Source organism: Grammomys surdaster, unplaced genomic scaffold (genome assembly GCF_004785775.1).
Source record: "Grammomys surdaster isolate TR1022 unplaced genomic scaffold, NIH_TR_1.0 232, whole genome shotgun sequence".
NCBI lineage: Eukaryota > Metazoa > Chordata > Mammalia > Rodentia > Muridae > Grammomys > Grammomys surdaster.
This window is the reverse complement of record NW_021604677.1, coordinates 281,915-308,677: the sequence shown is the minus strand read 5'-3', so window position 1 is coordinate 308,677 and position 26,763 is coordinate 281,915. Positions and strand designations below refer to the sequence as shown.

Below are 26,763 nucleotides of genomic sequence, written 5' to 3'. Positions count from 1 at the left end.
GTTGAAGATATAGACATTATTGCCTTTTTTAGATTTTTTCCTTTATGGTAATGAACATAATTCCCATATTTTTTTTTATTTTTAGTGATCTATAAAGAAATCCAGCTACTGTTTTTATAGAGAACTCTGAGGCAGACAGAGGGTTAGAATATTTTATTTTGGGAAGAAGGAATGTTCAAGTGTACTTTGATTAGAGGTTGCTACCATAAGAAACCAGGAAAATATTTAACTAGAAATGAACATCTTAGATGTTGTTTACAAGATGTATTAGACATTTTTTGACTTATTCAAAGTTGCAAGACTGTCAATACATAGGGAAGCTGTCATTTACAGAATTTTATTGAATGGATGATGAACATTCTCTGAAGACCATTCCATATGACTTCTACAAGACTTGCTTCAGAAGTACTGGGTCGAAATATCACATATATTTTGGCATTGTTTATTTGCATACTCAATGTGGATATAGAATTCATGAAGTCATTTGAAGGGAGAAAAAAATGTTAAAAATCACTAAGGGACAAAAAGTTTGATTGATAAAGAAATAGTGAAATGTCTTCAAGCTTAATAGAATAATGTCCATTGTTGGAAAAAAAGAAATTAGAATATGATTTACAACTGAAAGTAGTTTAGTGCTCACTTGCATTGTTCTCTAAGTGTTTGTGTGAGCTTGGAAAAGACCATTTTCAGTTGAAAAAACACATGTCTAATGACATAAATAGATATATACATTTATTTAAATTCTGTTTTAAGTATTATTTGAAAGAATTGCACTTACATCAAAAAAGGTTTTATACAAAAAGGCTTTACACAAAAGAAGTTTGGCAGAACTGATTATACCACAAGCAAAAGGCATCTTTCTATTGTAAACTTAACAAAGTAGTTACCACTAATAGGGAAATAGATATTTTTATCTAAAACAAAATCTATTGTCAGAAGGTATAATAAAATAGTAAAGTGACTTACTTCCATCATATGACTATTTTCTTAGTATTTCTTCTGTGATCACAACATCATGTGTTTTCTAAAGTTGAAAACTCAGTCATGTCTTATTATACATTGTTTATCAGAAAGAGAACAATTGCCTGTAATTTGGGCTGCAAGGTAGATTTAAGCTCTATTCTTCCTCAAAAAGCAAATTTTCTTTCTGGATAACCTCACAATAGAACATATATATATATATATATATATATATATATATATATATATATATATGCATATGCATATGTATATGTATATCAAGGAAAAAGACCTTCATACTTCTCCAACTTTAGGATATGTATTGTTAATATATGTATATAATATGTATATATAATTAATATATTACATTAAAATTAAATTTGTATATTAATACTATACTGATTAAGTAAAATAAAGAGGTGCAAGTAGGACATTTATTTCACCAGCTATTGTATGACAGGGTGTAGAAATGTGCAAAATGAAAAACTACTATTTAAACCTTGGTTTCATGGTAAAATCAATTTTTAACTTGTGTGTTCATAGGGACACACAGCTTCTGCATGCTCCCTGGTTAATGGTGCAGATGCTGTGAGCCCTTCTGGTCCTAGTTTGGTTGACTCTGTGGGTCTTCTGGAGGTGTTCTTGACCCCTCCGACTTGCTCACCTCTATCCCACCTTAAAAATATGAGATAGTTAAATATGTGCTCTTAAAAATATGAGATAGTTAAAAGAAGATATAGGATAGAACTTTCCTAAAGTATATGTCCAGTGGAAAAAGGACAGCATTTTCAACAAATGGTGCTGGTTCAACTGGAAGACAACATGTAGAAGAATGAAAATTGATCCATTCTTATCTCCTTGTACAAAGCTCAAGTCTATGTGGATAAAGGACCTCCACATAAAACCAGATACACTGAAACTAATAGAAGAGAAGGTGGGGAAAAGCCTCGAATACTTGGGCACAGGGGAAAAGTTCCTGAACAGAACTCCAATGGCATATGCTCTAAGATCGAGAATTGACAAATGGGACTTCATAAAATTGCAAAGTTTCTGTAAGGCAAAGGACACTGTCAATAGGACAAAACGACAACCAACAAATTGGGAAAAGATCTTTACCAATCCTTCATCTGATAGAGGGCTAATATCCAATATATACAAAGAACTCAAGAAATTAGACTCCAGGCAACCAAATTACCCTATTAAAAAATGGGGTATAGAGCTTAACAAAGAATTTTCAACAGAAGAAACTCGAATGGCCGAGAAGCACCTAAAGAAATGCTCGGCATCCTTAGTCGTCAGGGAAATGCAAATCAAAACAACCCTGAGATTCCATCTCACACCAGTCAGAATGGCTAAGATTAAAAACTCAGGTGATAGTAGATGCTGGCGAGGGTGTGGAGAAAGAGGAACACTCCTCCATTGTTGGTGGGACTGCAAGATGGTGCAACCACTTTGGAAATCAGTCTGGCGGTTCCTCAGAAAATTGGACATAGCATTACCCGAGGATCCAGCTATACCACTCCTAGGCATATACCCAGAAGATGCTCGAACATATAATAAGGACATATGCTCAACTATGTTCATAGCAGCCTTATTTATAATAGCCAGGAGCTGGAAAGAACCCAGATGTCCTTCAACTGAGGAATGGATTCAAAAAATGTGGTATATTTACACAATGGAGTATTACTCAGCTATTAAAAACAATGAATTCGAGAGGTTCCTTGGTAAATGGATGGAACTAGAAATTATCATCCTGAGTGAGGTAAGCCAATCACAAAAGAAGACACATGGTATTCACTCACTGATTATTGGATATTAGCCTAGAACCTTGAAATGCCCAAGATGCAACTCACAGGCCACATGAAGCCCATAAAGAAGGAAGACCAAGTGAGGGTGATTCAGTCCTTCTTAGAAGGAGCAACAAAATACTCAAGGGAGCAAATATGGAGACAAAGTGAGGGACAGAAACTGAAGGAGGGGCCGTCTCAAGACCACCCCACCTGAGTATCTATCCCATGTGCAATCACCAAAGGTAGATGCTGATGTGGAAGACAGGAAGTGCATGCTGATAAGAGCCTGATATGGATATCTCCTCAGAGGCCTTCAAGAGTCAGACATATTCAGAGGCAGATGCTCACAACTAGCCATTGAACTGATCATGGGGTTCTCAATGGAGGAGTTAGAGTGAAGACTGAAGGAGCTGAAAGGGTTTGTGGCACCATGAGGAGAGCAACAATACCAACCAACCACAGCTCCCAGGGTCTAAACCACCAGCCTGGGAGCACTTAGGGGGGGATCCAGGGCTTCAGCTGAATATGTAAAAGTGGAGGGCCCTGCTGGGCATAGGTGGAAGAAGAGAACCTTGACCTCATGAAGGCTGGATGCCCCAGGGGGTGGGAATTTTGAGGGTGGGGAGGTGGGAGTGGGGGGGGTGTAGATAGAGGTTACATCCACAGAGAAGAAGGAGGAGGGGCGAGGGGATTGGGGGTTCCGAGGGGGTGGTGGGGGATGGGGTAAGGGGACAACATAGGAAATGTAAATAAATCATCCAATAAAAAAAAAAAAAAAAAAATGAGATAGTTAAAAGAAGATATAGGATAGAACTTTCCTAAAGTATATGAATTTAAGAATTTGTTAATAATTTTATTATGTAAATTTTTTATGAATTTCTAAGAATATAAAATATGTAACTATTATATAGGACATTGATAAATCAATCACAATAGCTCATATTGTCACTTTAACTTTTTTTTTTAATTTTTGCAGTGTGAAATGGAAAGGGGAAATGCTATAATTATAAATTCAAAACTTAATGTCATTTTAAACTTACAAATTTCATGTTTGTTAATGTTTATGAATATGTATCTGTATGATATCAGAAGAGGCTATCAGGTAGTTTAAAGTTAAATATATGAGCAACTGTGAGCTCCCTGATATGTCGGCAGGTGCCCAAACTTGGGTGCTCAGCAAAAACGTAAGAGCTCTTCACAATTGATTCTTTCTACAGGCCCTCACTCTCATGCTTAACTTTTATTTGAAATTTACTTTAACATAAATATTCTTTAGTTTCACAGTAGCTACCACTTGTATTTGTCCCCACAAGAGCACTTACATTTAATTTATAGACCTGTGTCTGAAGCTCAAGTATTCTATAATACGTGGACATGGTAATAGCAGCAATGAAACCTTCCCTTCCTGACATATTTAAGGTTCACTGAAGTTTCCCACTTTTTCATGAAGAAGTTTCATAGGTTTTACATCTCTTATGGAAAAGTGATCACTCCTTTTTCTTTTCTTTTTTGTCTTTTTTAATTCACTTTACATCTCTATCACAGCCTCTCCCTCCTCTCTTCTCATTCCAACCCTTACAAATTCCTCCGTACATTGTTCCTGTCCCTACTCCTCAGAGAAGAGGAGCACTCCTTTGGTACCACCCAATTCTGGGCCATCTAGTCCTAATAAGAAGCACATCCTCTTCCACTGAGGCCCAATCAGGAGTCCAAGTAAGGAGAAAGAGTTCCAATAGCAGGGAATAGAGACCAAGACAGACCTACTCCACTTGTTTAGGGACCCATATGATGACCAAGCTGCATATTTTCTACAAATATGTATGGAGTCTAGATCCAGCTTCTGCATGCTCCCTGGTTAGTGATGCAGATACTGTGAGCCCTTCTGGTCCTAGTTTGGTTGACTCTGTGGGTATTCTGGAGGTGATTTTGACACGTCGGACTTGCTCACCTCTATCCTACCTCTTTTGCAAGACTCTATAGGCTCCACCTAGTATTTGGTAGTGGGTCTCAGTATCTGCCTCCATCCACTGCTGGAAGAAGCTTCTCAAGAGACAGATGTGCTAGGTTCCTACAACATAGCAGAGTATCATTAATAGTGTCAGGAGTTGGTTCTCTCCCATGAGATGGGTCTCAAATTGGGACAGCCATTGGTTGGCTGTTTCCTCAGTTTCTTCTCCATATTTATACTTATAGATCATGTAGGCAAGACAAATTTAAAGATTTTGTGGGTGCCCTGATGTTTCCCTACCATGTCTAGAAGTCCTGCTTAGCTACAGGAGGTGGCCTCTTGAATTCAGTGTCTATATCCTCTAATGATAGGAATCCCATCTAGGGTTACTCCAATAGACTTCCCCTGTCCTCTACTGTCCCAGGCCTCCAGCTAGTAACCAGAGATGCCTGGCCACGCTAATTTTTATTCTCACTCACAGCCCTCTCTCTCATTCATCTCCCCATACCTGAATGCCATCTCCATTGCACTCATCTCTTTTACCCAGTTCCCTCCCTCCATCCACCTCCAATTCTGTTTAGTTTTGCATCCCATTTTTAATTGGGTTATTTGGATTATTGGTGTCTAATCTCTTGAATTCTTTATATATTTTGGATATTAGCCCTATCCCAGATGCATTATTAGTGAAGATCCTTTGCCAGTCTGTAGGCTGCTATTTTGTCCTAGTGATGGATTCTTTTGTTTTGCAGAAGCTTTTCAGTTTCATCAGATCCCATTTATCAATTATTGATCTTACAGCCTGAGCCACTGGTGTTCTGACAGGATGTTGTCACCTGTACCCATGAGTTCAAGGCTATTTTCCACATTCTATTCTATTAGATTGAGTGTATCCGGTTTTATGTTATTGTTGAACTCTCACTTGCTTGGAGAATTCTGTACTTATTAATGATTAAATCAATTTTAAAAATTATCTGCACATGAATCTTCACATTAGACCAATAAGAATTATTTGTTTAATAGAATTCTATATATATGATGTGCAGAATATTTTATCTCTCATGCCTGATTGCATTATATATATATATATATATATATATATATATATATATATATATATATGACAGCAATGACCTATAACTTTCTTGTGAACTGATTTCTGCCTCACAATAGGAAATAATTGTTAATGGTGATATTGTCTAGTGATCTACAGCATACTCAGAACTGAGCTTTAATTTTTCTCTTCATTTAATTCAATGTTGGCTATTGGCTTCATATGTATTGCCCTTATCGTGCTTGGTATGCACCTTTTATCCTGATCTCTCTAAGACTTTTTATCCTGAAGTATGTTGAATTTTGTTCTTTTTTTCAGTTTGTTTATATCGTGGATTAACTTGATAGATTTTCATATGTTGAATCATCTCTTCATCTCTGATATGAAGCTGACTCAGTTATGGTAGATGATATGTTCTCATATTCAGTTTGGATTCTTTCTTTCTTTTTTTTTTTTTTAGACTCCCATGGAAAGAGTCTTTATTGGTTGTGAGACTGGGGAATAGACACAATGCTTTTCCTTCACCTCAGATCTGGCAATGGAGACTTTTTAAAAAAAAATTTTTTGGCTGGTTTCCTCTTCGAGATCTTCACATCTCACCCTGCTTCCTTCCTCTGCCTCCACGAGGGTGCTCCCCTGTTGAGTAAAGGTGGGGGTCCCAAGTCTCCCCTACCATGTGCCTAGGGCCGCTCTGAGAGGCAGAGACGCATGACGTTTGACTGTGGGTGTCCAGTTATGAGAAGCCACAGAGAAGGAGGGACACCACTCTGAGGGTGGGGGAGCACTGTCCAAGGTCACGGGGGAACTGGAGCTGGCTCTAGGAGTAGGGGATCTCCTGGGCCTAAAGGGCGGCCAGGGACCACCTGGTTCTCAGGGTCTTGGACATGCAGGCACTGCTGGAAGTAACAGAAGAGCCGAGAACAAAGTTGGGGGCCCACGGACTGGATTGGAAGGGGAGAGGGGGAAAGTTCTTGGCTTGTGACAGTGGTTTGGCTTGGCTTGGTCTCTGGCAGCTTGCTTGGGTTGGTGGTCACTGTGGCTGGAACTCAAGGAAGTCTGTAGTGGCTCTGTAGGCAAAGGCCTTCTCTATGGCTCCCCACAGTGGATCTGGATGAATAGAGACAGTTCATGGTTTTAAGATGTTTATTGTCATGGTGGAAAGTAGATGAGAATTGTGTCCCCATTTGCTCAGGATGGACTTGAGGTTAAATACCTTTTGCAGGGAGGAGGGTTTGGGAAGAAAAGCATAATTGACTAGGCCCTTCTGGCCTTTAGGTACTTCATTAATATGGAGATCTGTCTTGAGGCTACATGGCCTGTAGTCAACGCCCAGTACTTTTGCAGAATCTAAGGACATTGCCCTACATGACTTAAGGACACACATCTATGGAAGGCTGCAGCCTTGTGTCAGGAGCTTGGAGTCTGGGAATATGGTGAAATATCTGCATTCAATTTGAGTCACCTGAGGTTCCATCTGGGGCCCCTCAGGATCACCTGGGGTCTCCATAGTTTCCAGCCTGTGCTCAACCAGAAAGCAGGCTGCCTTTCATGGTTCTACACTCCCCCACCCACTTGCCCACCCCTGCCTGACACCCTAGCATTCCCCTACACTGGGGCATCAAACCTTCACAGGATAAAAGGCCTTCTTTCATTTTAATGGCAGACAAGATTATCCTCTGCTACATATGCAGCTGGAACCCTGGGTCCCTACATGTGTATTCTTTGGTTGGTAGTTTAGTCCCTGGGAGCTCTGGAGGGTCTGGTTGGTTGAAATTGTTTTTTTTTCTATAGGGTTGCAAATCATTTCAGCTCCTTCAGTCCTTCCCCTAACTCCTCCATTGGGGTTCCCCTGCTAAGTCTGATGGTTGGCTACAAGCATCCATCTCTGTATCATGAAGGCTCTGGGTGAGCCTCTCAGGAAATGTCCATATTAGGCTCCTGTCAGCAAGAATTTCTTAGCACCAGTAATAGTATCTGGGTTTGGTGGCTGCACTGCATATGGGATGGAGCCACAGGTGAGGCACTCTCTTGATGGTGTTTTGTTCAGTCCCTGCTCCACTCTTTGTCCCTCTATTGTCCTTTAGACAAGCGCAATTCTGGGTTAAAATTTTGAGAAGGGTGGTTGACCCCATCCCTCAACTGGGGGCTATTCCTAATCTCAGGATATGGTCTCTACAGGTAATCTCTCCCCTTTGTTGAGTATTTCAGTTAATATCGTCCCCATTGGGTCCTGGAAGCCTCTTGCTTTCCTGGCATCTGGGGCTTTCTGTTTGCTACATTTAGTTTCCCATACCACTCAGCTACACACCTCTGTTCAATTTCCTACCCTTCTGTACGTCTCCTCCTTCTCCTCCCTCACCTGATCCAATACCCCTTTCTTTCCTCTCCACTTCCTCTCTCCATCCCAAGTTCTGCCCACACTCTGCCTCCTGTAATTTATTTTGTGTAGACGCCTGTGGCCACGAGTCGAACGGGTTCACCTGGAAAGAGGGCTGGGAACGAAAGGGGGATGGAGAGCGCGAAAAGATGAAGCCAAGACAAAGTTCTCTGATCAAGGCTAGATGGTTTAATGTTAAGCTTTCAATTTAAAGGGGAAGACCCCGCCCGAACCCTTCATAGTTTCAGCCAGGCGAGATGTGTGGGATAATTGATTCTTGGTCATGGTCATGGCCGGAGATGTCTCAAGGCAAGCCCAGGGGCAGTTCTTCTTTCAAGTTCCTGTAGCAGGATCTATGTGCAGCCAAGGTGGGTGACTCCACCTAGGTGTCTATTGATATGCAGCCAAGGTGGTTAGTTCCACCTAGGTCCTATTATCTGGTCTCTTGTGGTAAACAAGGTCTCGGGCCTGCTCAAGGCTGGAGGAAGGGCACAATTCCCCCTTTTTAGTTTTATAAATATGAGCAGTGCCAGCAGCTGGATGGGGTACAATTTTTCATCCCATCTGGGGTACAGAGTGGCCGGGCGACTGTGCCTGTCTTAGGTTGGCATCTATATTGCTTCCTATATTACTCGTCGTTGAGGGGATACACAGCGTTGGTGTACCCCTCTGCCTTAGGTTTATAGGAGCTCAAGACACTCTTACCCATCGTTGACTAACCGGCCATCAATGGCACACTCTTTCCCAAAATAGACCAAAGCCATTCAGACCAAGGACCTGTGGGCATGCAATCGATGCAGTTCTTCATAGAGTTGGATAACTGCCATGATGAATGGCTGGGCTTGCTGAGAGCGATCCTGTGTGAAGGCAACCTATCTGCTTGAGACACAAAGTTCAAGAGATTAAAAGCAACATGATTTATCTAACCAATGTAGAAAATAAAGTTGGGAGTGGAAATGTTCCAGTGTCTAATCCAACTGCTGGTTGACAGGGATTCAGACACAAAGTCTGGCCATCACGTATAGTGAGTGACTTTAAGTATAGATGGGGACTACATGCCAAGTTAAATCAGCTGGCAGATAAGGATTTTGAGCCATCTTCATCATCAGAATGGCAATTATTAGGCTCAAGATCTGTGTCCACTTGATGGATCAATCTTTCAGGCAGCCATCGGGCTCCATTTTCTTTTTCTGAGAAAATGCAGACTGAGCCACAACCCCAAATTAAAACAGGGTCAGGACCATTCCATGTATTAGTTAGAGGGTCTCTCCATTTGACCCTGGCAAATGAGCCGGAAGTGACAGGATGCCAGTGGCGATCCGCTGCAGACTGACCCTTAGCATCCGTTTGCAGAAAATTCAAAACAAATAACACAAAAGCAAGATGTGCTTTCGGTGACCTTGGAGGGTATAATTCCCCCCCCTTTAGTTTTAAGGAGCCAATTTGTTAGAGTGCAGTGTGCACGTTCAACAATTCCTTGTCCCATTGGGTTATAAGGAATTCCAGTTTTATGGATAATATTAAATTGTCAGCAAAGCATCTCAAATGTTTAACCACAATAGGCAGTTCCATTGCCTATAATCTGATATGGAACACCAAGCATAGAAAAATAATATAGGCAATAACTAATTGTAATTTTTAGTTGCTCCTCTTCTTAAAGCAGTTGCAACTAGAAAACCTAAAAGAGTGTCAAAGCATATGTACATATTTTAATTTTCTAAAATCAAAAATGAATAACATCTATTTGCCATAATTGATTACACATTAGTCTTCATGGCTTAACACCATTATGAAAAATTTGAGGACACTGAAAACAAGTTTTTGCAATTTAACTTGCACACTTTCTAGAAATGCCAAATTATTGTCTCAAGCTATTACTATTTTGACAATGTAAAGAATAAGATTGTATGGCCAATTGTCTCTGTAAGGTCTATAATTTGATTGGTATACAGCTCTGCTCTGGCATTGCCCTGGAGTCCAGGCAATCCAATATGAGCCCTTGAATGTCTTATAAAGTTAAAGAACAGTACATGTTTCTTAAGCTGTATTTGTATAAATAATTGTAAAATTTGAGAATTAGCAATATCTAAAAAAGGAACAGTTTTAAGGAATTATAAACCATGAGCCATATACTGGCTATGAGTATATAAATTGAAAACTTGATTTTTTAGCATTTCAAACAGTGGCTACAGCACATAATTCAATTATTTGTGCTGAAGCAGGGGGAAATTCAAGAAAATGAACATGTGATCTAATTACATATACTGTCTTCTCAATAGATGAGGCATCTGTAAATACAGTAAGCATCTTTTCTATGGGCTGCATGCAAATTTATAAGGAATACAAAAGCATGCATAGAGGAAAACTGTAACAACTGGATAATTATTATCAAATTTGCCTAAAAACTTTGCCATGTAATAAGCCAAATATTATTATTTTCCAATAACCAACTTAATTTCTATTTGGAATAAGGAATTAACATTTTATCCAAAATACTTTCAGGATTTGATCTTACAATCCTGTATTAACAATGTAATAGTTTCATAATAGGATGCTTAAACTTTACTTGTAGATGAAGAAAGATGAATCTACATTAATGGCTTCTCTTTCCAAAGGGCTGTTGTGAGCACATGAGTGTTAATAACTCAAACCAGCCAACAATTTATCCTAATTTAGTTAATGTATCTGTTGATAACTAACAGCTTATTCTACTCTCAGCAAAGCTGTTCCTCCTTCATCACCCTTGAGAATATCAAACACAGGTTTAAGTTCTCCTATGGTAAGCTTAAGATGAGGTTTTAGCCAATTAATATCTCCTAACAACTTTTGAGAATCATTAAAAGTAAGCCATTTCTTAAGCAAAACCAATTTTTAACAATGTAAACAATCTATTTTCTCTAAAATCAACACCAAGTAGATTACGTTACAAAGTTTTGTTGTCAATTCTTACATATGAATGCATAATACTGCACCTTTTAATATCTCATTAAAGAGACATTGTTGTAAATCTTTTATACATCAGATTTCTGAATGTCTCCAACCCCGAGTTACCATTTTAAACTAACATTCTGTCAAAGTTGTAAATTTTTAATCAAACCCAAAATTTATAAGCCAATAATCTATAACCAAGATATGTAGGGCATATTTATACTTTTAAAACCAATTAGAAACAGAATGAAATGGCTACACATCTTATATATTTAGATCAAACCAAAATTTGTTGCCTTTTCTAGCTGTAATTTCAAGAGAAAAGCACCTTCTCACAATGATTTTTCTAGGACAAAACAACTCTTAGCTTCCTTATAAAATCCAAAAGCTACTGGTCTCTTTTAAAAGCAGCTTATGCCAACAATCAATTCCTGGAAAGGATTTTTCAGCTCAGCTCAACTCTTAGCTACAGGTGTAGGGTAGCTTATCAGCCTCTGCTGTGTATATTAAGACTGTCTTTAAAACAAAGTTAAACTAGACCAAGAGGTGGAAACGTAGCAGCTTTGACCGTTCTTTTTTTCTTTTTAACATGCAACATAGAACATACATTTAGACAACGAAACAAAAAACAATTGACACATGTGGACATTGGTGCGCCAAGGACAGACAACAGACAAAGACATCTAGGAGTCAAAGAGAAACTCAGGACGTCTTCTACGTCTTCTTTCATTCTGTTCCTAGGAGAGCTGTGAAACAGCCTTTCCATTCTTTTTTGCTGACACAGCTCAGAGAGAGGACAACTGCTTTTCTGGAACCTTTTCTTTTCCTCTCTCATATTCAAGATCTAACTTTTCATCTCATTCTTCAGGAGATGTAGCAGGCAGCTATTGTAACACCTCAGTGCCCTGCTTTCTAGTTTTTCAATTCCTTCTAACCCTGCTCTTCTCGCCTGAAGCAGCTTTTAGGCTGCGGCAGATGCCTGATTGAAATTCTCCTGTCCCGAATTGCTGTCACCTCCTAGGCGAAATAGGCATTGGGTCAACACCTGATCGACCTAGATATACCGTACCCCTCTAAACACACTTCCTGCAAACATGGCCTCTAAAAATTAGTTACCACTAGCGCTAGTATCAATGTAGTTTGCTCCTTACCAAGTGTGCGGGATACTCTCCTTCTTTTTCCGTTTCCCGTGAGGCCTCACCAAGACAGCTGTTCATCAGTTGCTACCCTCGCTTTCCAGGTTCCACGATCGGGCACCACCTGTAGCTGCCTGTGGCCACGAGTCGAACAGGTTCACCTGGAAAGAGGGCTGGGAACGAAAGGGGGATGGAGAGGGAGAAAAGATGAAGCCAAGACAAAGATCTCTGATCAAGGCTAGATGGTTTAATGTTAAGCTTTCAATTTAAAGGGGATGACCCCGCCCGAACCCTTCATAGTTTCAGCCAGGCAAGATGTGTGGGATAATTGATTCTTGGCCACGGTCACGGCTGGAGATGTCTCAAGGCAAGCCCAGGGGCAGTTCTTCTTTCAAGTTCCTGTAGCAGGATCTACGTGCAGCCAAGGTGGGTGACTCCACCTAGGTGTCTATTGATATGCAGCCAAGGTGGTTAGTTCCATCTAGGTCTTATTATCTGGTCTCTTGTGCTAAACAAGGTCTAGGGGCTGCTCAAGGCTGGAGGAAGGGCACAATTTTGTATCCCATTCTAAGTATGATTGAGGCATCCATTCTTTTTTATTCCTTCGTCTTGACCTTCATATGGTTCTGTAAGTTGTATCATGGGTACTCTTGAAGACCTCTGCGGAGGGGAGACCCTCACTCAAGTGTCAGAAAGTCGCGACCACCCAGTAATCTGCTCGAGACACCATGTACCAGAGTAATTGCGAGGTTTATTAGGGCGTGACAGCTAGCTGCCTAGCTGCCGGTCAATTTGTATGCCCAAGCAGGAGCTGAATTGACCCCGACAGCCAGTTTGAGAACGGTTTTTAAGGGGAAAAACCACAAACCAAGGAATGGGGAGGGGAATGAGGGTTTGCTAGGGTGGTATAACATAATAATAGTGGAACATTCCAAAGGAACCCAACCTACAGGAGTCAGGGTCAGGTGAAAACTCTCTGTATGCTTATCTTTCTCAAGAATGTGGTCCTGCCCTGTTACTTTGGCCTTGCCTTGTCACTATGGTTCTCAGCTTGGTTCCACCTGGCTAAATTGCATTTTAGTCAGTTCCCATAACTAGTCTGTCTACATTCTTAACTTGCTTCATGCCTCCATGTCTTTATAAAGATAGCCTAAAGAATATTTTATGTCTAAAAAGGATTCTATATACCCAGTATCTATAATTTTTCACTCTACACTCTGAGCTTTTTTCCTAATATCCACTTATCAGTGAGTGCATACCATGCATGGTTTTATGATTGTGATATCTCACTCAGGATGATATTTTCTAGTTCTACCCATTTGCCTGTGAATTTCATGAAATCATTGTTTTTAATGTCCCACATTTTCTGTATCCATTCTTCTGTTGAGGGACATCTGAGTTCTTTCCACCTTCTAGCTATTATAAATAAGGCTGCTGCTATAAACATAGTGGAGCATGTGTCCTTGTTATATATTTAAGCATCTTCTGGTTATATGCCCAGGAGTGGAATAGCTTGGTCCCCAGGTAGTACTATGTCCAGTTTTCTAAGGAACTGCCAGACAAATTTACAGAGTGGTGTACCAGCTTGCAATCCCACCAGCCACGGAGGAGTGTTCCTCTTTCTTCACATCCTCACCAGCATCTGTTGTCACCTGGACTTTTGATTTTAGCCCTTCTGAAATGAAATCTCAGGGTCATTTTGTTTTGCATTTCCCTGACGACTAAGGACATTAAACCTTTCTTTAGGTGCTTTTTGACCAGTCTTCATTCCTCAGTTGAGAATTCTCTGTTTAGCTCTGTTCCTAAACCACACAAAGACCCAACAAAGAAAGAGAACCTCACACCAATTTCCCTTATGACTATTAATGCAAAAACACTCAATAAAATTTTCAGAAACTCAATCCAATAACACATTCACCACAGTCAAGTAGGCTTCATTCCAAGGATGCTGGGACAGTTCAGTATAACATAATCCATCAACTTGATCCACTAAGTAAACAAACTCAAGGGGGGAAAAACACATGATCATCTCATTAGATGCTGAAAAAGCATTTGACAAAATCCAACATCCCTCTTCATGTTAAAAGTCTTGAACAGATCAGGAATTCAAGGCCCATGCTTAAACACAGGAGAAACAATAAGCAGCAAACAAGTAGCTAACATCAAACTAAATGGAAAGAAACTTGAAGTAATTCTACTAAAATCAGAGACTAGACAAGGCTGCCTACTCTCTCCCTATCTATTCAATATAGAACTTGAAGTTGTAGCCAAAGCAATTAGACAACAAAAGTAGGTCAAATGGATACGAATTGGGAAGGAAGAAATAAAAATACCACTATTTGCAGGTGACATGATAGTATACTTAAGTGACCCCAAAAATTATGCCAGAGAATTCCTCCAGCTGATAAACAACTGTAGCAAAGTGGCTGGGTGTAAAATCAACTCAAACAAATCAGTAGCCTTTCTCTACTCAAAGGATAAACAGGTTGAGAAAGAAATTAGGGAACTGACACCCTTCACAATAGTCACAAATAATATAAAATATTTTGGTGTGACTCTAACCAAGTAAGTGAAAGATCTATATGACAAGAACTTTAAGTCTCTGAAGAAAGAAATTGAAGAACATCTCAGAAGATGGAAAGATCTCCCATGCTCATGGATTTGTAGGATTAGCATAGTAAAAATGGCCATTTTACCAAAAGCAATCTATAGATCCAATGCAATTTCAATAAAAATTCCAACTCAATTCTTTGTAGAGATAGAAAGAGCAATTCTCAAATTCATTTGGAACAACAATAACAACAATAACAAAAAACAGGATAGCAAAATCTATTCTCAACAATAATAGAACTTCTGGGGGAATCACCATCCCTGACCTCAAGTACTACAGAGCAGTAGTAATAAAAACTGCATGGTATTGGTACAGAGGTAGACATGTGAATGGAACAGAATTGAAGACCCAGAAATGAACCCACACACCTTTGGTCACTTGATCTTTGACACAGAAGCTAAAACTATCCAGTGTAAACAAGACAGCATATTCAACAAATGGTACTGGCTTAAGTGGAGGTCAGCATGTAGAAGAAGGCAAGTTGACCCATTCTTATCTAATTGTACCAAGCTCACATCCATGTGAATCAAGGACCTCCACATAAAACCAGATATACTGAATCTAATAGAAGAGAAATTGTGGAAGAGGCTTGAACACATGGGCACATGGGCAAAATTACTGAACAGAAAACCAATGACTTATGCCCTAAAGTCAACAATGGGCAAATGGGACCTCATACAATTGCAAAGCTTCTGTACGGAAAAAAAATTAGACTCTAGAGAACCAACCAAATAACCCTATTAAAACAATATTGTACGAAGTTAAACAAAGAATTCTCAACTGTGGAGTATTGAATGACCAAGATGCACCTAAAGAAATGTTCGACATCCTTAGTCATCAGGAAAATGCAAATCAAATGATCCTGGATTCCATCTCACACCAGTCAGAGTGGCTAAGATTAAAAACTCAGTGACAGCAGATGCTGGCGAGGATGTAGAGAAAGAAGTACACTCCTCCAATACTGGTGGGATTGCAAACTGGTACAACTCTGGAAATTAGTCTGGCAGTTCCTCAGAAAATTGGACATAGTGCAACCTGAGGACCCAGCTATTCCACTCCTAGGCATATATCCAAAAGATTCCCCAGTTTGGGTTATTTTCTTCATCATTTTTTTATCAATGTTCATAAGGGAAATTGGTCTGAAATTCTTTCTTGTTTTAATCCTTGTGTGATTATCTATGTTACTGTGCCCTCTTAGAATGAGTTTTGCATTGCTCCTTCTGGTCCTATTGTGGAATAATTTGAAGAGTATTGGTATTAAATCTTCTTTTAAAGTACGTAGAATTCTGCTGTAAAGTTATTTGCCCAAAGACTTTTTTAAATGGGAGAATATTAATGACTATTTCTATTACATGAGGATTATAGGCCTATATTAATTATTTACCTAAACTCTATTTAACTTTAATAAAGGACATTTATCAAGAAAGTCATCCATTTTATTTTGATTTTCCAATTCTTAAGATTTTCTAATTTTGTGGATTACAGGTTATTAAAATAATACCTTACAATTCTTTAGATTTTTACACTGCCTACTGTTATATCCCCCTTTTCTGGCTTTTTCAAATTTGTATATTCTGTCTTTGCCTTTTAGTTTGATTGGCTAAGGTTGATTTTTTTCAAAGTACCATCTCTTGGTTTTGTAAGTTTTGTATATTTTCTTTTGCTTTTAATTTGTTGATTTTATCCCAGAGTTTGATTATTTCCTGAAATTTACTCCAATTGCTTTTTTTTTTTTTAGATGTTTCAGGTGGGCTTTTAAGTGGCTAGTATGAAATTTCACAAATATTTTTATGAAGGCACTTAGTGCTATGGACTTTCCTCTTAGCACTGCTTTTCTTATGTCTCATAAGTTTAGATACGTTGTCCATTCATTTCCATTGAATTCTAGGGAGACCTTAATTTTTTTCTTTATTTCTTCTTTGACCAAGTGGTCATTGAATAAAGAGTTGTTCAAGTTCCGTAGGTTTTAAGCCTTTCTGTCGTTTCTGTTGTTGAAGTCTAGCCTTAGTCCAGAGTAGTCTGATAAAAAACAGGGAAGTGTTTCAATTTTGTTGTATATTTTGAGACTTGCTTTGTATTTGATTATATGATCAATTTTTGAGAAGTTCTATGAGGTGCTGAGAAGAATGCATATTCTTTTAAGGTTAGGTAAAATGTAGATATTTGTTAGGTGCATTTGACTTATAACACTTGTTAGTTTTGTTATTTCTCTGTTTAGTTTCTGTCTGAATGACCAGTCCATTGGTGAGATTGTGGTATTTAAGTCTCCCAATCTTAATATGTGTGGTTTAATATGTGATTTAAGATTTGATAATGTTTCTTTAACAAATGTGGGTGCCCTTGCATTTGGGGCATAGGTATTAAGAATTGAAGCATCACTGTGGACCTTGGTGAATTTTTCCTTTGATGAGTATTAAGTGTCTTTCCATATCACTTTTGTTTAATTTTGGTTGTAAGTCTATCTTATTCGATATTAGAATAGCTACTGTATCTTGTTTCTTGGGTATGTTTGGTTGGAAAATGTTTTTCTGGCCCATTATGCTGAGTTAATGTCTATATTTATTGCTAAAGTATGTTTCTTGTATGCAGCAGAATGATAGATCTTGTTTTCACGCTCATTCTGTTACTGTGTGTCGTTTTATTGGAAAATTGAGTCCATTGATGTTAAGCAATAACAACAGTTATTAATTCCAGTTATGTTCAGAGTAATGTTGCTCTGTGTGTGTGTGTGTGTGCGTGCGCACGCGCGCAACTCTTTATCTGTATGCTAACTTGCTTTGGTTTTGCTAGTGTGTGAGCATTTATTTCTTCTGTTTTCTTGAGTGTAGTTAACCTACTTGGGTTGGAATTTTCTTTCTATTATTTTCTGATGGTTGGATTCATGGATAGATACTGTTTATATTTGGCTCTCTCATGGAATATTTTGTTTTCTCTCTCTGTGGTATATTAAAGTTCCTGGGTATAATATTTTGTGATTGCATCTATGGTCTCTTAGAGACTTCAAGATATCAACCAGGCAGTTCAGGATTTTAGAGTCCCTGTTGAGAAGCTGAATGTAATTCTAGTAGGTCTGCTTTTATATGTTACTTGGCCTTTTTCCCTTGCAGCATTTAATATTTTTTCATTCTTTGTTCTGTACATTTAGTGGTTTTGATTATTGTATGGCAGGAAAATTTTCTCTTTTGGTCCAATCTGTTTGGTCTTCTGTAATCTTATATGTTTATAAGCATCTTTTCAGTAGGTTATAGAAATTGTCTTCTATGATTTTGTTGAAAATATTTTCTGGACCTTTGAGCTGGCTATATTCTCCTTCTTATACTCTTATTATTCTTATGTTTGGCCTTTTTATACTATCCCAGATCTCCTGTATATTTAGCATAAGGAACTTTTTAGGTTTAACATTTTCATTGGCCCATGTATAGCTTTCCTCTCTTGTATCTGCTAAGCCTATGCTTCTGTCTTCCATCTCTTGTATTGTGTTGGTGATGGTTGTGTCTATAGTTCCTGTTTTCTTTCCTAGGTTTTTCATCTCCAAGATTCCTTCAGTTTGTGTTTTCTTTATTGCTTCTATTTCCATTTTTTGGTATTGAACAATTTTATTCATTTCATTAACCTGTTTGATTGTAGTTTTCTGTATTTCTTTAAGTGATTCATTCATTTCCTCTTCAAGGGCCTTATCATCTCTATAATATTGGATTTAAGGACTTTTTCTTTTGGTTTATCTGTGTTAGGAGGTTGTTATATATATAGGGCTTGCTGTGGTAGGATAGCTGGCCTCTGGTGTTACCATATTGCCCTGGCTATTGTTTAAATGCTGGCCTTTAACTATCCAAAACTCCAGAGGCATAACAGACCACAAAAAACCCATGCAAGTCATCCTACTAGACCCTAAGACTAGTTAGTTACCAAATGGTCTCTTGGACCATTATACAGAAAGAAAACAGAAACCAAGAGGAACAAATATCCAACAAAGATCAACTCAGAAATCAACATCTAATCCTACAAAATCTGCAAAACCCATATTTTGAATACTACATTTGCCTCTGGAGTCACTAGTACCAGTACCCATAACTGGGGTTCCTAATTCATCAGGCTGACCTCCAGGAAAGCAGGGTGGGTGGTGGGCTGGAAAATTGAGTTCAGGTGGTGGGTGCAGTTTAAAGCTGATGGGTGTGTTCTAGGGGAGTATGACAGGCAAGAGTTTGTGTTTTACCTGTTTGTCTCTGGTTCTGACAGGACTTCAGTAACGCAAGCAGAGTTTTAGAGTGGTAAATAGAGTTCATGGTATGGGGTACAATTTACTGCTGCTAAATGTGGTTTCAGTTCAGTCTTGAGCATTGGGTTTGAAGATGGGGCTTTCCCGGTGTCTCTGGTGCCAGCAGGCCTCTTCAGTGCTTGAGATACTTTCTTTCATGTCTTATATTCTGTTGTTGAGGTTGTTTTCTGAGATTCTCCTTTGAGTTCCTAAAGTTTTCATTTCCAGATTTCACTCAGTTTGTGTTCTTTATTAATTCTATTTCACTTCAAGGTCTTGAAATGCTTTAGTTATTTTCTTGTATGTGTGTGTGTGTGTGTGTGTGTGTGTGTGTGTGTGTGTTGGTAAATCTGTCTGTCCATGTCCTGTGTAGAGACAGGGAATATGAAGAAGCGAACACAGAAAGGCTCTCTCAGGCAAAGATGAGCTATCAGTTCACTGCGCCTGCCCAAGTCCAGCTCTAGGCTGGAGTGCTGCCTCTGACGGAAGCTTTCTGCCTGGGCTTGAAGAGAAGTTCTCTGAAGTTCTCTATAAGCCCCTTAGACCCAGTCAGCTTTCAGTCTACACACTGCTGCAGCCTAGATTGCTGCCTTGGCCTTGTATTGGGGGTGAGGGTAGGGGCAGTGGTCTTTTATCTTATGTTAGTTGAGTTGTAATGGGTATGTTGGGGCGCCATTTTGTTGTGGTAAATCTCCAACCACAATAAACCCAAGCAAGGGAAATGCAACTCAGTTGTATATTTGTTAACTGCTCACCTATATTGGACAGATATGCCTCTACACCACTTACTTCCCAGCTATGAAATCCCTGATACTTGCAGTTTCTCCAGGCCATGTGATTCTGATCAATTTTCCTTCCAACAATTCTCCCTCTGTCATCCTGCATTTGCAGTCTCCTGTAACTTCTCCTCCACCCCTCCTCTTCCTGTCTTGTCAGAAAACTCACCTTTCCATTGTTGCACAGCGGTTTATTATTTGTCGTCTTTCTTAGCCAGTCAGATAATTAAGGAAAATTCCTTTGAGTGTGTGTGTGTGTGTGTGTGTGTGTTTATATTGAATGTATATTAGTATATTTTTAATGAAAGATCTGGCCTATGATGACTTATTCTGGCTCCTTTTTTCTTAAAAGAATTTTACACATATTTTAATAAACCAGAATCATAACAATTTTTCCTCTTCTTTTGTCTTTCCAGTTTTCCGGAATTCCTCTCATGACTTTCCTACTCTCTAACTGGTAGTCTTTTTTTCTTTGATTATTATTTTTAGTTACACATACACACACACACACACACACACACACACACACACATATATATATATGAATATATATTCTATATGTGTGAATTTGTGTCTGTTTTTTATGTTATATTCCCTTTTGTAAGAGGAAATTTTGAGGAGTGTAAGGTACACTTATCTTTTGGTAAGAATTAAATTGCAGTTAGAATTTATGCTGGTGTAGCATAATTTGAAGTTGGCTAAGTTTCTAGTACTATGCATGATTTTATTGATGTTGAGTGGTTCTCAAGTTCAATTAGACACCTGATAGTTACCACCTGTATGTGAATGTCACTTCCTACTACTTTAGGAATATCTGGTCATGTTCCTCATAGGTGGTGCAGCTACATAGGACTAATAATTGTTTCCCTTCCTTTACAGCTTGCATAGTACTTTCAGATACCATAGAAACTAGACAGCAGGAAGGAAGCTTTCAGATTAGACACACTTTATTCATCAGAATCCTGTTTTCTTAGCATGCAATATCTTTAGCAATATGAAAGGAGGCAGAATGAATTTATATATGAAGCTTCTAGTGTAGTAAAGCAGTAATTTTCCACTTGTCTTATAGAAAGGGTCTTATCTCTTCCTATATGCTCTCCCCTACCCTACAATTTGTTCTCCTGTTCTAGTTGAACCCTTTATGTTGTATTATTCTCCTTTAACCTTAATATTAGTGCATTCTGTCTTTTTCCATTATATATCCTTCTTTATGGTCTCCTGTTAATTTTTGTTTTATCTATGTGGGTAACCTAAATGAATCACAAACATCTAGTGATTCAAAGATAACATCCACAGATGAAAGAAAACATAAGAATTTATGTTTCTGCATCTGGATCACCTCATTCTGATGGTTTCTAACTCATAAAATCTTTTTTGCTTAATTGCTGTATAATATTCCATTGTGTAAATATACTGCACTTTTACTATCCATTTATCAGTCAATGAACATCATGGCTGCTTCCTATTCCTTGCTATTGTGAGTAAAACAGTAATGAATATAGATGAGTAGGTGTCTCTAGAGTAGGGTATGGAGTCATTAGGTATATACCCAAATTTGGTACAGCCTGATCATATGGAATGTATGTTTTATGATTTTTGTGAAACCACTACACTGATTTCTATAGTGTTTCCACTGTGTAGCATTCATGATAGCTATAACTAAGTTTCCTTTTCTCTACATCCATGACAATATTTGTAATAATTTGTTTTTGATATTACTCATTTTTATGAGGAATCATTACAGTGATTTCCATAGTGACAGTTCAAGCTTGCACTCCCAGCAATGAATGTTTCCCCTTACTTCAATCCATATTAGTTATCAGTTGTGTTATTGATCCTAGCCATTCTGATAGGTGTAAGATTAAATCTAAAAGCAGTTTTCATGTGCATTTCCCTGAAGGAAAATAAGAGTGAATATGTTTTTAAAGTGATCTCAGTTGTTTACATTTTAATTGTTAAAAATTCTTTGTTTTCATGCCCCATATGTAGTTCTGTGTGGATGAAACTTCACTTTGTAGATAAAAAGAGACTCTATCACAGTGAGATCCATATACCACTCCCTCTCCAGTGCTAGAAGTATAAGAATGTGCAACCATCCCCAGTTATGAGTTTAATTTATTTATTGGGAATTTTTACATCTATCAGAGAAATGTGCCTATAATTATCTTTTTTTTAATGTATGTTATTTAGTTTGTTATCCAGCTACTGCTAACTTCACAAAATGAGTCTCTTGTCTTTTATTTTGACAAAATTTATTTTAGAAAATTTTTGTGTATGAATGAATGAAGGTATATGAATAGGACATGAATCCATGCATGTATAGGCCAGAAGAAGGCATGATGTTCCATGGAGCTGGTGCTTCAGGCAGTTTTGAGTTGACTGAAAATTAAACAGACATCCTGTACAGCAGTAGTGGGTAGTCCTGACTATTCCGCTATCTCTCTACCAAGAAACATTTTTATATTGTAGTGTGGCATTAAGTTAATTAGGTTATGCCTTCCATAAGTAGTTTCATTCGGTTACTCTTGATGGTTTTGTGAGGTGAGCAAATCATAGTTGTTAATAGAATAACAGGGTTTAAGATCTGACTATTTAGTCAATGACGGAAATGAAATAAATAAAAGTTAAGGGAAAAAATAAGTTCCAGGTATTGATTACAAACCACAGATACAAAGTGTCAGTCACTATGAGATAACATGTGAGACATATCTTGTTCAACCCACAGAATACTTTTAACAATTTTATATTTGAAACACTTCAGCTATTTTTCACTCATTCTAATTTTATTCTCTCTCATCCACTATGCCCAGATATCTAGCACAACCTCCATTTTTATGACTTTAAGATTGACATAATATATAATTGCCAGCAAGTAATTTATTTTGAGAATAAAAAAGAGAAAATTCTGCATTTCATTTCTGTTGCTGAATTATTTAATTTTTATTGACACAAATATTTTAATGGGAATATATAGCTATTTGTATAACAAAAATTTAATTAATGTGAGACAATTGGAAATAAGATTTAAGATATCTCTAAAATGATATGAATATGAATCTCTTATATTTTTAGCTAAAGTGTTCAAAAATATAGTAAAGTTTACATTTATATAAAGCTATCAGAATTCTATATAAATACATAAATTATTTCAATTAACAGAAAACTGGTATGCTTTTCAACATCTTCAATTTAAAAATAAAGTTTTAAAAATTTTCTGAGAAAATCATAATAAAATTAGTGTATATAATAAAATATGAGGAAAGTAAAATGATCACAATGAAGTTGCAAGATCTTTGATAGAATATTTATGTAGACAACAATAATAATGTCTACTAAGTCATTGTCACTTCAAACATAATTTTGTTTATACAGAGAGGTTGAAGAGAAATTGTTGCTGTCCTTTTATGCAACTAATTTGGATATCTGGCTATAAAAAGATGGAAGGCAAATTTTATTACTGATGATTGTAAGGTTTAGGATAGTAGGGATATAGAATTACTATATTCACAGCTCCTATTATGTCCTATATACTGATGATCAACACCAATGGAACAATAATATCTGTAGTTATCATTAAACAACCAACCTGTTCCTTCTGTGAAGTTTTGTGTTTATATATGTCTTTCACAGAGACTGACTTTGTCACTCCATCTACTGTGTTAAATGAGATAAGATGTAAGCACACAAAATGTGTATGGCCTCACCTATAAGAGGACATTTGATTACATAAAACTCTAGAGTAAAAGAGGAAAAACTGGGGTGGGTTATCTACGTACTTACTAACTTATCCTGGACCCATAAGGTTTTCCTTGTCCTTTTGCTTTGTCTGTGATGTCGAATGCTCTCTTTATAATGAGAGGAAGGGAGATCTATTATAAAAGGATATACTCTATTCATGAGTTTCTAGAAGCTACCAATCTATCATCAAATATATTCTATTCATGAGTTTCTAGAAGCTACCCATCTATCATCAAATATATTTCTTCTTGGAGAATGAAAGTTTAAATGGAAAATGAAACTCCCACATGTGTGGTGGTTCTATGGTGGATTATTTTCTTCTTATTGTCACTAGACACACTCCTCAGTACTATGAATCATTCTTAAAGAACACAGTCTGTACTTTAATGATGGCACATAATGCTGCAGAGGTGAAAAGTGTTAGTAATTGTAACTTTGAGTCCCTCACAGGTGTCTGATAGACAATTTACAATGTACATTTGTTGTTTTATAGATTGGAACTTGGGATCCAGCCAGTGGCCTGAATATGACAGAAAGTCAGAAAGGAAAGCCAGCGAATATCACAGACTCATTGTCTAATCGTTCTTTGATTGTTACCACCATTTTGGTAAGTATTTGTTTTTTCAATTATTTTAAATACTATGGATTTAAATACTATGGATGTAGATAAAAAGCACATTTTAATGGGACTACTAATGAATAGAATGCAATATATCATATACTCATTTAGCAATTACTGTAACACAAAAAGATCAATATTAACTCAGTCAGAATTTTATTTTGTTAATCTTCAGTAAGATAAGACATATTAATATTTGGGGCATTTCTAGTGATTAAACAAGTTCATATATTACTGAAAATCTTTGCATTTTTATAGAACTTGTTGATATTGGTGAATTTCCAATGTCAAGGTTTGAAAAACAAATAGATATGCAAATGCAACTAGTTAAATGAATGGCCAAACATAAACTTTGTTTTCTTGCTGAAAATATATTTCAAAGTATATAGTAATTATTTTCAATATTTTATATAATAATTACACTATAATCTGGTTTCAATTTCATTGTTTTCAGCTAGAGTAATAACTATCATTTTACTAATTTCCTTAATGAAACATAATGGAACGTGTTTTTAAAATGAGAAACCTTTTTGCTACCACCATAATTAAATTAATGCTGATAAGGTTGCTATTATTTTTGTTTTACCAATATTGTAATTCTATATTTTAACTGGATTGCCAGTTATGGTCACTCATGCCATTTGTAAAGGAGTATCTTAATTTAAGAATAAGTAGGAGGTTTTAGATTATTTTAAAGATAGCTTACAAGATAGCTTACTAGAGACCTTTCTATATCTCACTTGGCCAGAGAAGACTGAAGCTAGAGTTTCAGGAAACCCTAATAAATACCAACCATAATATCTAGATGTACGTAGAGTGCTCATGCTGAATTTTAGTAACAAAATACATGTCACAACTGAAGACATTTCAAAATAGATTAGGTTATGTTAAAGGCTTTCAACAATAAAGCAGTTTTGATAACAGTGACCTAACACCCTCGCAGTGGTGAGATTTATAAATCTTAGCTAGTCTCAAAATTCTTTTGCACCATATCTAAAGCTTTGAGTTTCTCTTCAAATTAATATTAAGTCTCTTGCTGATGTTTTTTAAATATAACTTCTATACGCATCAAACTGGAACAATACTTCAGCTGAAAACTTCACACCTGACTTCTTGCCCACCAAACCATTTGTTCCTAATGTCACAACTTTCTGTAAAAACTGTACAGTAAACAAGCACTTATCTCTCTTGCAGATAGCTACCCTTTTCTCCTTGGCTTCTTACAGTCTCTATGTGAATCTATTTTCTTCTGCTTTCCTTTTATACAAAATTTATGAAATCCAGAATGATTAGTAAGACATCAAAAATTTTATCTTCAACATTCAAGTTTTTGGGCACTCTTATTTCTTCCTATCCTTTATCTTCATTCCTTCAATAGTAAGCCTGTGATTTGATTGAACTGGGATAACCGGGGACCCAACTGCTGTGATTGTTTAAGCGTTGCTCTCTTTGTTTGTAAACATTCTCTATTTGTGACATTATTTCATTTTTCATTCATACTTTTCAAAATTAATATTCTGCTGGGTTTTGTTACATGTGCATCATCTTCCTACGTATTATGAGAATGCCTGAGGAACATAATTTGGCTATGTCTTTTTTGTCTTTACAGTATCCATGTCACAATGTTCTCAGAGTAAGGATTGTGCCTAAGAAATCTGTAACCTCCAATATCCTGGGATTTTCTATGTTCTCCTAATCAAGCTCTCAAATGTATCTTTAACTTTATGACTTTTTACCTTCACTCAGTTCTTTATTTTCTCCTTCAATTTCTTATTTCAACACATCCCTCTAACTCCATCTTTAATGTGTCTATCCCACAAAGGGCTATAACTGTTTTGCTCAGTTGGGTGTGTGCTGGGTGGTGGGAAGCTGCATGCTTCGCATTCACAATATTCTATTATCCTATCTACCATGCATTAAAAATTATTTTACCATGTGCATCTTTCTCTCTTTAATGTTAAATTACACAATGCAAAGTCTCTCACTTCATATGCTTTTGATTTTTTTTACTGCCAGAGATAAAAAACATTGATATCATACTCAATGAATATTCAAGTTATAAAATATAAAAATGATATTTAGTTAACTTAAGAAAGTACTAACTTTTAAATAACTATAATTGAATATTTTTTAAAGTTTGAGTTTAGTACATTTGTCTAATAAAATGAAAATAATGAAATAATTAAACTTACATATTTTTCTGTTATTGCTTAAGTATTTAAGATTACTTTAAAACAGATATTTATATATTTCATCAATCATAAATATTTTTATTTGTAAATATACATGTATCTTTTAGCTATAGTTTTTATTTGTTTATTAGTTCTTTGGTACTAGTTGTTGAGCTTAAGTTATTGCATACCCTAGACAAGTGTGCACTTGTTCTACTTCAGATTATTGTTATGAGAGGGTCTTGCTAAGTTCCAAAGTTAGCCTTGAGTTCTATTTATACCCCGGGCTATCTTTGACTTTGTGATCTGGCTCAGACTCCTCTGTAGTTGGATATATATATATGTATATGTATATGTATATGTATATGTATATGTATATGTATATGTATATGTATATGTATAT

At 37.0% G+C, this 26,763-nt stretch overlaps 1 protein-coding gene across 2 annotated transcripts in view; it reads left to right on the top strand.

The window, feature by feature from the left end:
- Grik2 (glutamate ionotropic receptor kainate type subunit 2) overlaps positions 1-26,763 on the top strand; it is a 657,422-nt gene that overhangs the window by 367,659 nt on the left and 263,000 nt on the right. For both annotated transcript variants that reach the window (XM_028773628.1, XM_028773629.1), the window contains exon 9: positions 24,064-24,177. In XM_028773628.1, the coding sequence (XP_028629461.1) occupies positions 24,064-24,177 (114 nt within the window). The remainder of the gene's footprint in view (positions 1-24,063; positions 24,178-26,763) is intronic.